Source organism: Carlito syrichta, unplaced genomic scaffold (assembly GCF_000164805.1).
Source record: "Carlito syrichta isolate Samal-C Ts95f unplaced genomic scaffold, Tarsius_syrichta-2.0.1 Scaffold131524, whole genome shotgun sequence".
In the NCBI taxonomy this organism is placed as follows: Eukaryota; Metazoa; Chordata; class Mammalia; order Primates; family Tarsiidae; genus Carlito; species Carlito syrichta.
In genome coordinates this window covers 84,480-97,112 of record NW_007075620.1, presented here as the reverse complement: position 1 = coordinate 97,112, position 12,633 = coordinate 84,480, and the positions used below count along the sequence as shown (strand labels likewise).

The window sequence follows — 12,633 nt, the reverse complement described above, 5'->3', positions numbered from 1 at the left end:
CCCCGGCCCCCGGGCCCCCTCCCGCCTGGGGCTGCCCACAGCCGCCTCTGCCCCAGCTCGGCCTCCATGAGGCTCACACCACCCAGGGAGGAGGCACCTTCAGCCCCGCGTGCAGACAAGGAAGCTGAGACCCATGTCCACAGCCAGAGTCCTTCGCCACCGTCCACGCCGACAGGGCTGGGTCAGCCCTGAGGAGGGTCCCACGGCCCCAAGACTGGCCCTACAGCCACCTGATCATCCCACATGGACCCGGCCCTCCTGGCAAGCCCAGAAACCAGGCCAAGACTCCAGCACGACGCGGCAACCCTGAAGGGAGCACCCCCTGGCCAGGGCTGCCTCCTCCCCTCTTGATCAGAGCCCACAGCTCCCGTGAGGGCATGTATGTCCCTAGGGTGGCTCGTGCGGGCCCAGAGGGGCCTGCTGCGCACAGAGCCCAGCCTCAGGGGGCTCACAGGCCACCCAGACGCGAAGCCACCGGCAGGGCAGACCCCACGGCCTGGCTGCGCACCTTCTTGGAAGACAGCACCAGGGTCTGGACCGGCTCGAAGTCCTGGAAGAGCTGCGTCTCCTCAATCAGGTGCACGGTGTTCTCCAGGCTGACAGCTTTGTGCAGGGCTCCCTGGTCTACAGGGTCAAAGGCACAGATCAGCCAGGCAACCCGGACAGAGACACGCCCCCAACCAGACACTCAGAGAAAGGAGATTTTACATGAGACACAAACAGGAAAAGGCCTTAGCTTTGGCAAAATAAACAACTAGAAACTCAAGCGTTATGCGATTCCAACTCTTAAATGAAAATTAAAACTAACGTCCCACTGTTGACGCTTCATGGACAGTTGATACAAGGACATTTGGGACGGGGTCTCTGGGGTGGCATCGTGAAGGGCCCAGGCAGGCAGGGGTGCGGGGCGCACAGAAGGCCGGCCGGGCGGCTCCAGGGCAGGCCATGCCCCGCCAGCCAGCCGTCACGGCCCTGGCCGCCCCATCTGGAAGCGCCAGTGTCAGGGTCCACAGCCAGGGAAGCGTGTCTCGTGGTGCGGCAGGTCCTGTCTCACGCCTGGCCCCTCGGGAGGGATGCGGTCTTCTGCCAGCAGGCAGCCGGGCTGAGCCTCCTCCCAGGACGGCCCGCCCACCCCCACGCAGGCATCTCAGCACCTGCCCAGGTCCCAGCCAGGACTTGCATTCAGCAAGCACCAAGTGGCCGGGGGGGTCAGAGAGACCCGACCACCAGGACTAGTCGCACCGCAGAAGTCCTTTCCTGCGTCGCCCCGAGGGAGAGGCCGGATCCCCCTGCGTGAGATGAGCTGTCTCTATCTTCCCAGCAGGGGGTGTGGCCGGGCGGCGGCAGCCGGGCCCCGGGACCCACCTGTGCTGACAAACATGACATCGTAGGCTGTCCCGTCCAGGGCCCGCGTCCGGTCCACCACAATCTGTGTGTAGTTCACGTCCTTTTTGACCAGCCTGGGCCTGTTATCTACCGGCATCACCGAGCCGTCCATCAGAGGATGGTCTTTGACAAACTGCAGCGTTTTGTCTGGCAAATTCAAGGAGCTGGTGTAGTTGGCAGCCCGAGTCTCGCTGTCAATGCACTGTGGGAGCAAAGCCCAGCGTCAGCGTGGCCATCAGCCACCACCTGCCATGAGCACAGCCGCCCATACGCCCTTCCACAGGGCCACCAGCCACCACCCTCCGTGAACTCATGGCCACCCACATGCCCTTCCACACGGCCACCAGCGGCATGTGCTTCCACACGGGTACTGGGCACCAGATCTATGCGCTGTGTGAAATCTGCAACCACGCCACAGATTTCCAGAAAGGAGAGTGACAGGCATCCCCTGGGGTGACCTGTCCCCAGGAATTGGAGACACAGTTATGAAGTAAAACAGAACTGTGTTTCATATGTGGCAGGGGAGGGCTGTCTCCTATTCACAGACAGAAAGCACGTATCAAGCTTTCAAAATTGAAACAGCACTTCTTTGTAGGTTTCCCGTGAGAAGAATGCCAGACTTTGCTGGGAACAGCCCACTTCTAAACAGCAGAGAAGATAAGAAGCATGAAGGATTTTTTTCTGTCCCACGAGTGAACACACTTTCAACAGTCCACACAGAAGGCGAGACTGCGGTGTTGGGGGAGGATGCCCCACAGAGGGTGCCGGTGCTGGGGTGAGCCTGGGACCAGGACACCCGCAGGCACAGCCCTGAAATTGCGCACACGCGAGACACCCATTTCCCCACGTGGCAGGCGCTTGTGGGTGAGCCTGACCAGCCTAGCAACCCTCCTGAGGTCTACACAAAATTCCCTCGTTAGGAGGAAGACTCGGACCCTGCTGACCAGGAGGCAAGCAGCGGGGGTGACAGGCCCTGGTGAAGAGCTCCTGCTTCTCTGTGGGAAACTGACAATGGAGCAGACGATGCGTATTACACGCCCCTAACTCTGCCAAAACGCCCAGCCGCACACGGTCCCCTCGCTCAGACAGTCCACAGTGACGGCTATTGAGCTGCACACAGAGCGGAGACAGCACTGACGGGCTCCGTGCACTGGCCCTCCCAGGCCCCGCGGGCAGAGCGCCCAGGTGGCCAGGTACCACCCCGAGGAGGCCTCGGGCCTGCAGGGGGGGAGGACCCTGCCCCAGCCCCCCCACCACTCCGGGCCAGAGAGGGAGGGAGGACTCCCACCCCGGCCCCTGCTCACCGCTCCGGGCCGCGGCCTGGGCACCGGGCCATTGTAGCGCACCCACTTGGTGTGGGAATGCTCCACCGTGGCACTCTGCATGTACTTCCCGTGGGAGAAGACGTCCTCGGCCGTGGACAGGTCGTAGGCGCACACGGCGGACAGCCCCACGTTGTTCCTGCGGAGGGAGGAGGCGCGTGACCGCCTGGCAGGCGGCGAGGAGGGGCCGTGGCGCCCGCCCGGCAGCGCAGGGGGCGCCGTCCCTGCCCGGCACTAACAGCTGCGGGGCGAAGAGCGCGTAGAACACGGGCGCCTTCAGGTCTGGCGCCCGCAGCACGAAGACGTCCCGCAGCACGTTGAAGACCAGGCTGCCGTCCCGCCGTGAGCAGATCAGCTTGGCTTTCAGGAAGGACGTCCACTTCTTCTGCAAGGTCCTCAGACCGCCCTGGTCGCCCTGAAACCACAACGACAGGGCGTGGCAGGAGGCGTGGAACGCGGGGTCAGCCTGCTGCCCTGCGTGGCGTCCTGCTGCCCGAGAGGACCGAGGCCCCCGAGGCCGCAGGCAACCGCCGGCCACAGCCCTGCTTCCCAGGCCCAGCTCACTTCACAGGGCACGCCCAGGCTGAGACCGAACAGACAGACGCCCTCTCACGGCAGGCCGTTCGCTCATCCACGCCCACGGGGGCTCCACGCCTGGCCTGCAGCTGCAGAGGTGGGCCACGGTCACATCCACCCTGTGTGTGGGCTTGAGGGACCCCCCGCGAGCACATGCTGGGCCTGCAGGCGGTGCCCTCCCTCTGCCAGACACCAGCCTGACGTGGAGACAGGCAGACTGCCCAAGGAGTCAGACCCTTCGCTTCCTTCCTTTCCAAGCTGTCTGCTCAAGCAGGTGGACCTGCCGGGCTCTTCAGAAACTCTCTAGTGACCCGATGGCCGAGAGCCAGTTACGAGCCACACAGGACTGCACATGCGTGGACATATGAAGCCTCGATGTCCGAAAGCAGAGGAGTCGCACTTCAAGGAGTCCTCACTCATTCTGGAAGCAGGAAAACACTCCTCCTCATCTCTGCCACGTGAGCACAGGAGGCCACGTTCTTTACGAAAGGATTTCCTCTTGTTTCTCGACATTTCACCCCAGAACATCCAGCATGTCTCTGGTCGTCTGCCTCTCTGGCTTCAGGGAGGTCCATGTGCTGTGGGGCGACCGGCAGGGGCCAGGGCGCTATGCTCAGAAGGCCTCAGTCCAGGACGTCTGACAAGGACGGGGAAAGAAAAATGCCGGAGGAGAAGACGCGGCACACCCAGACTTCTGAGACGTGGGGGGCCTGCCTCCCAGATCTGCTTGTGGAAACGGCTGCCAGCCCCAGGGCCAGGACTTCAAGGCCAAAGCAGGTCCAATCCGGTTTCCTGATGTCCACACAGCTACGGGAAGGGAGGAGAGTGTGGCCTGCCAACTGGCACTGCCCAGAGGGTACCTTGCACACAGTGCACACTTGTCCCATGCAGGTGGCTGCCTGTCACGACCAGCACCAGCCCACCCCGTGCACTTGCCCTTTGGCCGAGATGGTGCTCAGGTCTGCAAGACGTGGTGGGTGGCAGCCATGGCTGGGGACCGTCGTCGGATTTGGTGGGTGAGCCCAGCTGGGCAGACAGCGACGTGCCAGACACAGGTACACAGAGCACCCGCTCTCCCTCACGCTGGGTTAAGGCATTAGTACCACCGACGTGGAATCCTCGCTTCTGTGGCGTCCTGATGGTGGTCGCCGCCCGAGAAGGCCAGGCGGCAGCTGTTGCTGAGTCAGAAGCCGGCCACGGACACGGCTTGTCACGCCCCGTGTGGTTTCTCTCACGTCTCGCCTGAGGCCTGTCAACCTGCCTCTCCGAAACCCACAGAGCAGCCAAGATTTCCCACATCAACCCCCAAAACCGTGCCTTGTCTGAGCACGGCGCCCACCGCTGGCTGCCGGGAAAGCAGTCCCCCCACAAGTCCTGTGAACGTGGTGTCTGGATGCCAGCCCTGGCTTTCTCTCCCTAAGCCCACGCTGGTGGATGGTGTTTCGCGCCAGGGCTGATGGAGCCAGGCGGCGACCCCTGACTCCAGTGGCACCTGGTGAATACGCCCCACAGTCACCAGCTCTACGGCCTGGGAGGCCGGCGAGCCTCTGCTTCTTGCGGGGCAGTGCTCCCTCACGGAAGCCCGGAAGGAGGCTGGGCCTGTGGCAGCCTGTCGGGATGGCCCCTGCGGCCCGAGGACAGCCGGCCCCAGGGGCGGCGACAGCTTGGACAAAGGGCAGAGGCGACCAACTGCCCGGGCTGTGGCTGCGGCCTGAGCACAGGAGGCGGGCGCTCACCTTGCACACCCGCGCGATCCGCGGGATCTGCAGCCGAAACACGAACTCGTACTCCACGGACACCTCCGTGAAGAAGAAGTAGACCCTGTCATCCTCGCCCTCAGCCGGGCTCTTCCGGATCACGTCGGCGAAGACAAACTTGGGCTCTGCGGAGACATGACCCGGGACCCCACACCCGGAGCTGCGGCATCACCACACCTGGGCGTCGCCGGCGGCCAGCGTGGCCAGGGCATCCCGGCAGGACGTCCGTGGTGTGCATGGAGTGCGCCCCACACGAAACCTCCAGGGCAGGGATGACAGCAGCGCCGACCTGGCCCCGCTCCGCACGCGGTGGCGCCAGGGGTCTGCCGCCCCACCCACGGGTCCACCTGAGGACCCAGTGGGCTCCCAGCTGGCAGGCCAGAGCCAGATCCTGGCAGTCTGGGAGGCCTGCTGGGAAATGCATGCTTGCCGGTTTAAGCCACCTGTGCCTCAAACAAACGCTAGTCACCGTGTCTGGGTGTCCCAAGGCCCTGGCTCCATGACTGCCCTGCCCTGAGGAGCGGCCAGCTATCCCCACATCTCGGGTCTTGGGGTCAGTCCCTAGATGAGGAGGCCTTAACCCCCAGGCTCGGTGGGCCGACATCCGTGAGGAAAGTCCCCGTGAGTCGCCACCAGCTCCCTGCCTGTGAAGTCGGATGTCAGACCCATGCCATCTGCAGCAGCAAGGCACGGGTCCCGCCGACCAGAGCAGAGACCAGGCACGGGGCGGGTGAGGGGAAGGTGCCGAAACCTGCTCAGCGCCACACTGGAGTGTCACCCTGACACCACCTGACAAGCCTGAGCTTGCCGCGTGCCATCAGATCCTCACTTTTATGAAAGTCTCCCAATTCTGTTATCAGGGTTGGGAGCAGACTGTCTCACAGTGCTGTATCAGCAGAGGAAAACCCAAGCGAGATGCCCTGGACTCCGGCTACGGGTCCCAGCAGTCCTGGAGCGCGTGGGGTCGACAGCAACAGGAAGGGCCAGAGGGCATGCAGGGAGGGTGCAGCTCCCTCCCACCAAGCCCTCACCCCTTACCATTCAGCCAGGGGATGGCGTACTCCGTCCTCAGTGGGCTATGGGCGGAGCTTCGAGAGATGACAGGCTCACTCCCCAGGAAGTTGTATGATGTCCCTGTATAGAGCTCCCCATCTGTGGCCCAGGAGAGAGGGAAGGGAATGCTTTAGTTACAACCGAATGAAGCCCCTGAGGAAAGGAAGGGATCGTCCCCCGATCTTGGGAGGACACGGGGACACCCAGGTGTTTCCTGTGTCTTGGCAGGGACAATTTTGTGCTCCACATCAGCTAGTTTTTACGAGATATGGGGCAATAACCAAACACAAGCGAGCAGTTCCCACATCCAGGAACAGGCCAAGAAATGCCCCGGCAGGTGTGCGCGCAGTTGCAGACACCCACCTTGGGGTGCGAGCCCATCTCCGGCAGCGTGAGGCTCGGCTGAGCCCCCTTTCTGGATTACCTGCCCAACATGCCCAGGTTGCTCCGCAACGGGCACCTATGGGATATGCTCCCCTGGGAGCCAGGCATCCCTGGGGAGAGTGGGCCCAAAGGCTCTCATTTGGGGTCTGCGCACCATGTATGCCTGCTGTAAACGGGGCTAACATGCCAACAGGGTCCAGGCAGACAGTCCGGGGCAGGAGGACCCTGCAGGGACTCACCAACCATGACAGACGTGTAGCTGTGGGCCGGGTCAAAGGGACACCTTCCCTTGCCGTCCTCATTCCTCCCCAGAAACGTAAAGGAAGTCAAGTTCTATAATCAGATACAAAGGAAGCAGTCAGGGACGGCTGCATCTCTGCGAAGGTGACACAGGGCTTGGATGTCCACGTCTTGTGCTGGAATGCGGTTCCTGGGTGGGGGTGGGGCCTGGAGGGAGGCAACTGGGTTGTGGGTGGGAGAAACCGGTGACAGAGGCTCGCCAAGCCCTGTTCTGGGAGACCAATGATCTGAGCCCCCAAGACAGACCCGGGGGGCCCCAAGAGCAAGGGCTGGCATTCAGCCTTGGCACCTCTCCTCACTGGGCCCCAAAGCACACCTGCACGAGGAAGGATGCACAGCGCCAACCCAGAGAGTTCTGGGAGGTTCTGGCAGGAAAATGAGGCGACAGTAAGTGGCATGCTGGGGGAAATACCCACAAAAGGGTCAGTGGGGTGTTTCCAGCCCTGACAATACGCAACGTGTGGACAGTCGGAGAAGCCCGGGGAAAGACAGCTGAGCCCGCGAGTCGCCTGGCGGCCTGGAGGGTCCAGGGAACGCAGGCATGAGGGCCATACCCAGAGCAGCTCAAAGCTGGCCCTGCCCACAGTGGCAAGGGGACACTGGAGCTGGCTGAAAAGGCTTGGGGGCAGAGCAGGGGGCTTGGGCCCCGGCCAACATTCCTGGCAGCTGGTGAGGACAGCACATGGGTCGCCCCCCTGGGACTGGTGGCAACACACCAATGGGATGCAACCCACTCCCACGTCCGCAAAGGGTGCTGGGGCTGTGGGTGACATCTGAACAGATGACCCCAGGAACTGCACATTTTCTTAGATATGCGATGAAATTGGAGTCCTGTAGAAAAATGGCACCATTCCCAGGAGACGCCTGGGAAGACGTTTGCGAGTCATGGGTCACAGGTCCGCAAGCACATGCGTGTGACACACGTGCACACACAAACACATGCACACATGTGCAAACGAGTTCACACGGACACGTGTGCACAGATACACGTGTGTGCAATCTGTGCACACACACATATTCCCAATTGTGTCATCTGGACTGCTAGTGTACACAAGGGATCCACTTTTCTGCAGGCGTGAAAACTTTTATTAAAAATATTAGGAAAGCCGGGCTCAGTGGCTCAGCCTGTAATCCCAGCACTTTGGGAGGCCGAGGTGAGTGAATTGCCTGAGCCCACGGGTTTGAGACCTGCCTGGGCAACTTGGTAAGACCTCATCTCTACAATAAATCAAAAATTAGCTGGGCATGGTAGCACGCCCCTGTAGTTCCAGCTACTTGGAAGGCTGAGGCGGAAGGATCGCCGGAGCCCAGCAGGTCGAGGCTGCGGTGACCGGGAACATGCTGCTGCACTCCCGCCTGGGCGACAGAGTGAGACTCCAACTCACAAAAAACAAAATTAGGAAAAACTACAGGTCTAGATGTCACCGGGATCTAGCACCTCTACCCTCGGCAACTGACCTGTCTACAGGGTGTGGGTTAAACGGCACACTTGACACACCTGACGAACCACGGCCAGAAAAGTCCTCGACGTGCGAGACGTCCCTAGCCCACCTGCACTCTCTGCACCAAAGCGAACAGAAGCTCCTGTCACTGACTTTCACGGCTGCCTCGGGCTTGCCGACAGCCCGTGCAGGGCCCTCGCCTGGTGCCGTGTGTGTCTGCCAGCCTTCCTGAGCAGCTTCCGGGCAGCCCGCCCTTATCCTGTCATCTGTCTCTCACTCAAGGTTGGAAAGCGCTTATTTAATTCCAGCTACTTGGGGGTTTGGGCATTAAGCTTCCCACCGCAGTGCCTCTCCCATCTATCGGGTAGTCGCCAACCCGAGACACGCATCAGGACACGCGTGTTCCTGTCAGTCTCCCATGTTCCCGTGTGGACTGTGCTCCTCCACGAGCATCCTCACAGGGTGTGTCTGGCTATTTGGGCCAGACTCGCTCCGGGCAGGGGCCGGTCTTGCCTCCCTCAGGCTGGCCATGAAGGGAGGAGGCCCCAAGGCCCTCACGGGGGGCACGCGCAGGACGCCACCAGGGCAGGATCAAGGCGTGACGCCATGGGGGCGGAGGCCGGTCCTGCTCTCACGGCTCAGCACTCATGGTTGCTGCCCCAAAGGGGGCAGACCCTGGGATCGTGGCTTGGGGACAAGTTCACACCAAAAGCCAGCGTGGATGTCCACAATGTCCACAGCACCTAAGAATATGCCCGATCCAGAGCTTCATCACAGCCAGGCCTTCCGCACTTTCTAGAACGTTCCCACACCGCACATTCTGCCCTGCACTGGGGCTGCCAGTACAGACCCCTGCCCCAGGCCACGCCCTGGGCCCTGAGCCCTGGAGGCCCGTGGGCCACGTGCTTCTGAAGGCAGCCTGGCTCGGCTTTCAGGAGCCCGTGGACTGCCTCTGCCCTCCCACAGCCGGCGCTGGGGAGCGCCCGCTGCTGCTGGGTGGAGCTGCTTTGCGCCCGCCTGGAGCACCTCCTGCATCCGCCGCTGACCAGACGCGGGCACCCGCCTTACCAGGTGGTCACAGGTCGGCTGGAACGCGTTGGTGCCACACACGTAGAGGGCCGTGGCGCTGAGTGGCTGCAGCACGCGGATGTAGTTGAGGCACTCCGTCTGCGGGGGTGGGGAAACACATCAGCAACAGGCGGCAACGCGCCCCCATCCACACGCTCCCCTCGGGGCCCAGGCCCGGCTGCCACGCCTGCCCTGCCACGCCCCTGGCCACGAGCCACGTGTGTCCAAGCCCCATCGCATCATCGCCACCCGGGGTGGGGGTCCCCGAGCCCCCAGCCCCGCCCTGTGCAAACTGAAAGCTGACACTAGCCCTGCGGGTGCCAGTGGCGTGGGATTTCAGTCCCTGACGGACATTCGCAAAGGCGTGGCCGCTCAAAACAGCAGTGAGCGCTTCCCTCCAATCTCCTGGGATCCTCGCTGCAGTTATTCTGGCTCTATACACGGATGCAGTTGTCCGTTCTGCTGCCAGGCATGGCAAGAGCCCCCCCCTTCCTGGAGACCCTGCCTGCCTCCCCCCTGCGGGGCGCCAGACACAGCCGGGGAGAGGGGCCCCCGGGGGCCGGGAGCCGCCTCGCCTCGGAAACGCTCCAGCGGGAAAGCCAGGGCGCCGCTGAGAAAGCTACTGTTCCCGGCTGGGAGACCTTGGATGACGCCTGCCCGAGCCCAAACCCATCCCCGGTCAGGACCGCTCTCTCCTGGCTCCGTTTTGGGACTGGGTGGACCAGCTCACAAGTCGCCCCGCACTCCCGACGCCGGCGAGGCCCCTGCCCGGAGCCTCCACGCAGGCGCGCAGGGTGCCTGGTCCAGCCCACGCCAAGACCTCGCTCCACGTGCCTGTGATTCTGCTGCCAACCCTGCTTCTCCCTCATCTCCTAAAGTAACTCTGGCTTCAGAGACACACGTGCGAGTGCAGGTGCTCAGCGTCTTGCTAGGGGAAGTTTAGCAAACAATCCCTTGGGCTCTTTATTATTATTGTTACTTTAGTTGTTTTGAAATGAGTCAATAACTGATGAAATTGGCCGTAACTCAGCTGTCTTGACCCACAGCAAGGAAGACTGGGCGCCTGCAGCTCCAGAATCCCGACACCTGTCCCCCGGTGGGGACTCGGTGGCTCAAAGGGTGGCCAGGGTCATGCAGACTCCAGACAGGAATAATACTCAGCCCAGGACTGCCCGAGCGGGCGTGACACGGAGGGCCCAGAGGGATGATCTTGGCCCCAAATCCCAAACTCCCAGCAGCCCTTCAAGCCCGCGGCCGCCAGTGCACACACAGGCACACACACAGTGAACTCCAAACACTGCACCATCAGCGTGTGGGCATCGGAGTCGTGGTCTGCAGTCAGACTGTCAGCCCTTGGGGGACATTCAAGGTGCGTGCCATTTCCCAAACACTGTGCTTGGCCTTTGCTCCGAGAGCCCAGTCCCAACACTGGAGAAGCCTCTCAGGACGGGAAGCTCCTGTCCAGGCAGCCGGCTTGCCCTTCAGAAGTTGTGGTGTTTGGGAGATTGAAACGACCAAGAAACGCTGCACGGGACTTCGTGTACCTGTTTCGATTTCCCCTTCTCCGCGCACTTTGCTCTCTTGCCTTCCGAGACCCTCCAATACACCTGTGGAGGAAAGGGACGCTCCAGTGTGGCTCTCTCTTAGAAAGGGCATCACACTCAAATGTGCACAACAGTGTTCTGAGCCTCGGGTTTCTCCTGGGACGATCAATTCTCCGCCTGCAGAAGAGGCTCCGAGGGCAGAGGGAGAGGCCCAGAGACCACCGGGCACCTTCCAGAACGCTCTCACTGGAACCCTCATCCTGACACCTTTGGGGCCTCGAAATCAGCCCCAGATTCCCACTATTCACTACGGAACACCAGCAAGAATGAAACTACTGGAAGTGGAATCAAATTGTATGTCTGAAACTGAACTGCGAGGATTTTCAGAAATGAAAGCGGGTTTTTCCCATCCATTCAAAAGTGACACGGGTCCAGTTTAAAAAACAAGTCTGCACACTCACTCCAAAGCAGGATCGTGGACAGCAGGTCCTCGGACCTGGGCGTTGGCCAAGGTGGAGCAAGGAGGAACCCCTGCCCTGGGGTCAGATGCCTTTCTTGGGGGGGTCCACATTCCCACACCTCTTCCTTTAAGTCTGGTGGATGCCAGATCAGAAACTGTCGGTCCAGGCCTCCCAGTCCCCCCCAGGGTGGATGCAGCGTTGGACAGCAGGGTGAGAGTTGGAGGCTCCGGGCCTGCCACCCTTCCCCTGGACACCCACCCTGGGTCACATCCCCTAACGGATACAAAAAATGCAAGTAACAAAGGGCATTCCCTTTCTCCACCCAGACGCACAGGGCAGCCACAGCCGCGAGGAAGGGACCCGCCTGTGGAGTGTTCTCAACCAGCAGCACCCAGAGGCTGTGTCTTCACAGACGTGCGAGTCCTGAGGGAGACGCACAAAATCAGAACCAGGTCCTGCCTGAAACAGCCACTTCCTCAGAAACTCAAGTGCAGAGGTTCCATCACCAACCCAGGAAACAGAGGAACCAGGGACCACAGACTTCAAGCAGCCCTCAGTCACGCCTGGCGGGTCCCCTGATTCTTTCTGCTCTTTCAAATGTCCGAGGCCTCCAACCCCCGCCCACCCGAGGGACTGTGTGCCGTGGGCTAGGCAAGGCTGTCTCTCGCCCGACACTCACGCGAGACTGAGTCGGCGCTGGGCGGAAAGAGCTGGAGGGAAGACCTGGCCTGACCCTGACCCTGGGGTCGGGGCTAAGTGAGGCGGGACCTGGCAGCCTCCACGCCACAGGGTAAATGCTGTTTTCAAAGGATCAAGCTCTGAAGCTCCTTTCTGTGTCAAACAGAAATTAAGAAACGTGCCAGTTTCTGGAGATGAAAACAGAGAGATCTGGGAGAAGAATCACAGCGCCTGCCCAGAACAGGCTGATTCCAGGAAGCAGGAAAACGGCCTCCAGCACGGGGACTTGGGGCCAAGAGGCTGCTGCAGACCGGGGACAGGCTGATCAAGCTTAAACACCATCAACTATAGCGGTTGAAGCACAACGAGTGTGTTTACATCCACGAGTTTACTGTGAGGCTAAAAACCAAATGGTCAGAAAACTCAGTATGGCTCTTCAGAGGGGCGCTGACTCGGTACGAACTCGTCTGGAAAAGGGCAACAGGGCAAAAAGGGATGGGTATGGTGGTGCACGCCCATCAGCCCAGCACTTCAGGAAGCCGAGGAGGGAGGACTGCTTGAGCCCAGGATGTCATCTCTGCAACAAGATTTTAAAAACCAGCTGGGAAGCTGGGCTCGGTGGCTCAGCCTGTAATCCCGTGCCTTGGGAGGCTGAGGTGAGT

At 61.4% G+C, this 12,633-nt stretch overlaps 1 protein-coding gene across 1 annotated transcript in view; it reads right to left on the bottom strand.

Moving 5' to 3' along the window:
• SEMA4D (semaphorin 4D) overlaps positions 1–12,633 on the bottom strand; it is a 33,198-nt gene that overhangs the window by 17,283 nt on the left and 3,282 nt on the right. The window contains exons 3-11 of the mRNA XM_008049293.1: positions 10,833–10,895; positions 9,289–9,387; positions 6,718–6,811; positions 6,080–6,193; positions 5,021–5,166; positions 2,948–3,123; positions 2,691–2,847; positions 1,366–1,588; positions 509–624 (exon numbers count right to left, since the gene is read on the bottom strand). Coding sequence (XP_008047484.1) covers positions 509–624; positions 1,366–1,588; positions 2,691–2,847; positions 2,948–3,123; positions 5,021–5,166; positions 6,080–6,193; positions 6,718–6,811; positions 9,289–9,387; positions 10,833–10,895 — 1,188 coding nt within the window. The remainder of the gene's footprint in view (positions 1–508; positions 625–1,365; positions 1,589–2,690; positions 2,848–2,947; positions 3,124–5,020; positions 5,167–6,079; positions 6,194–6,717; positions 6,812–9,288; positions 9,388–10,832; positions 10,896–12,633) is intronic.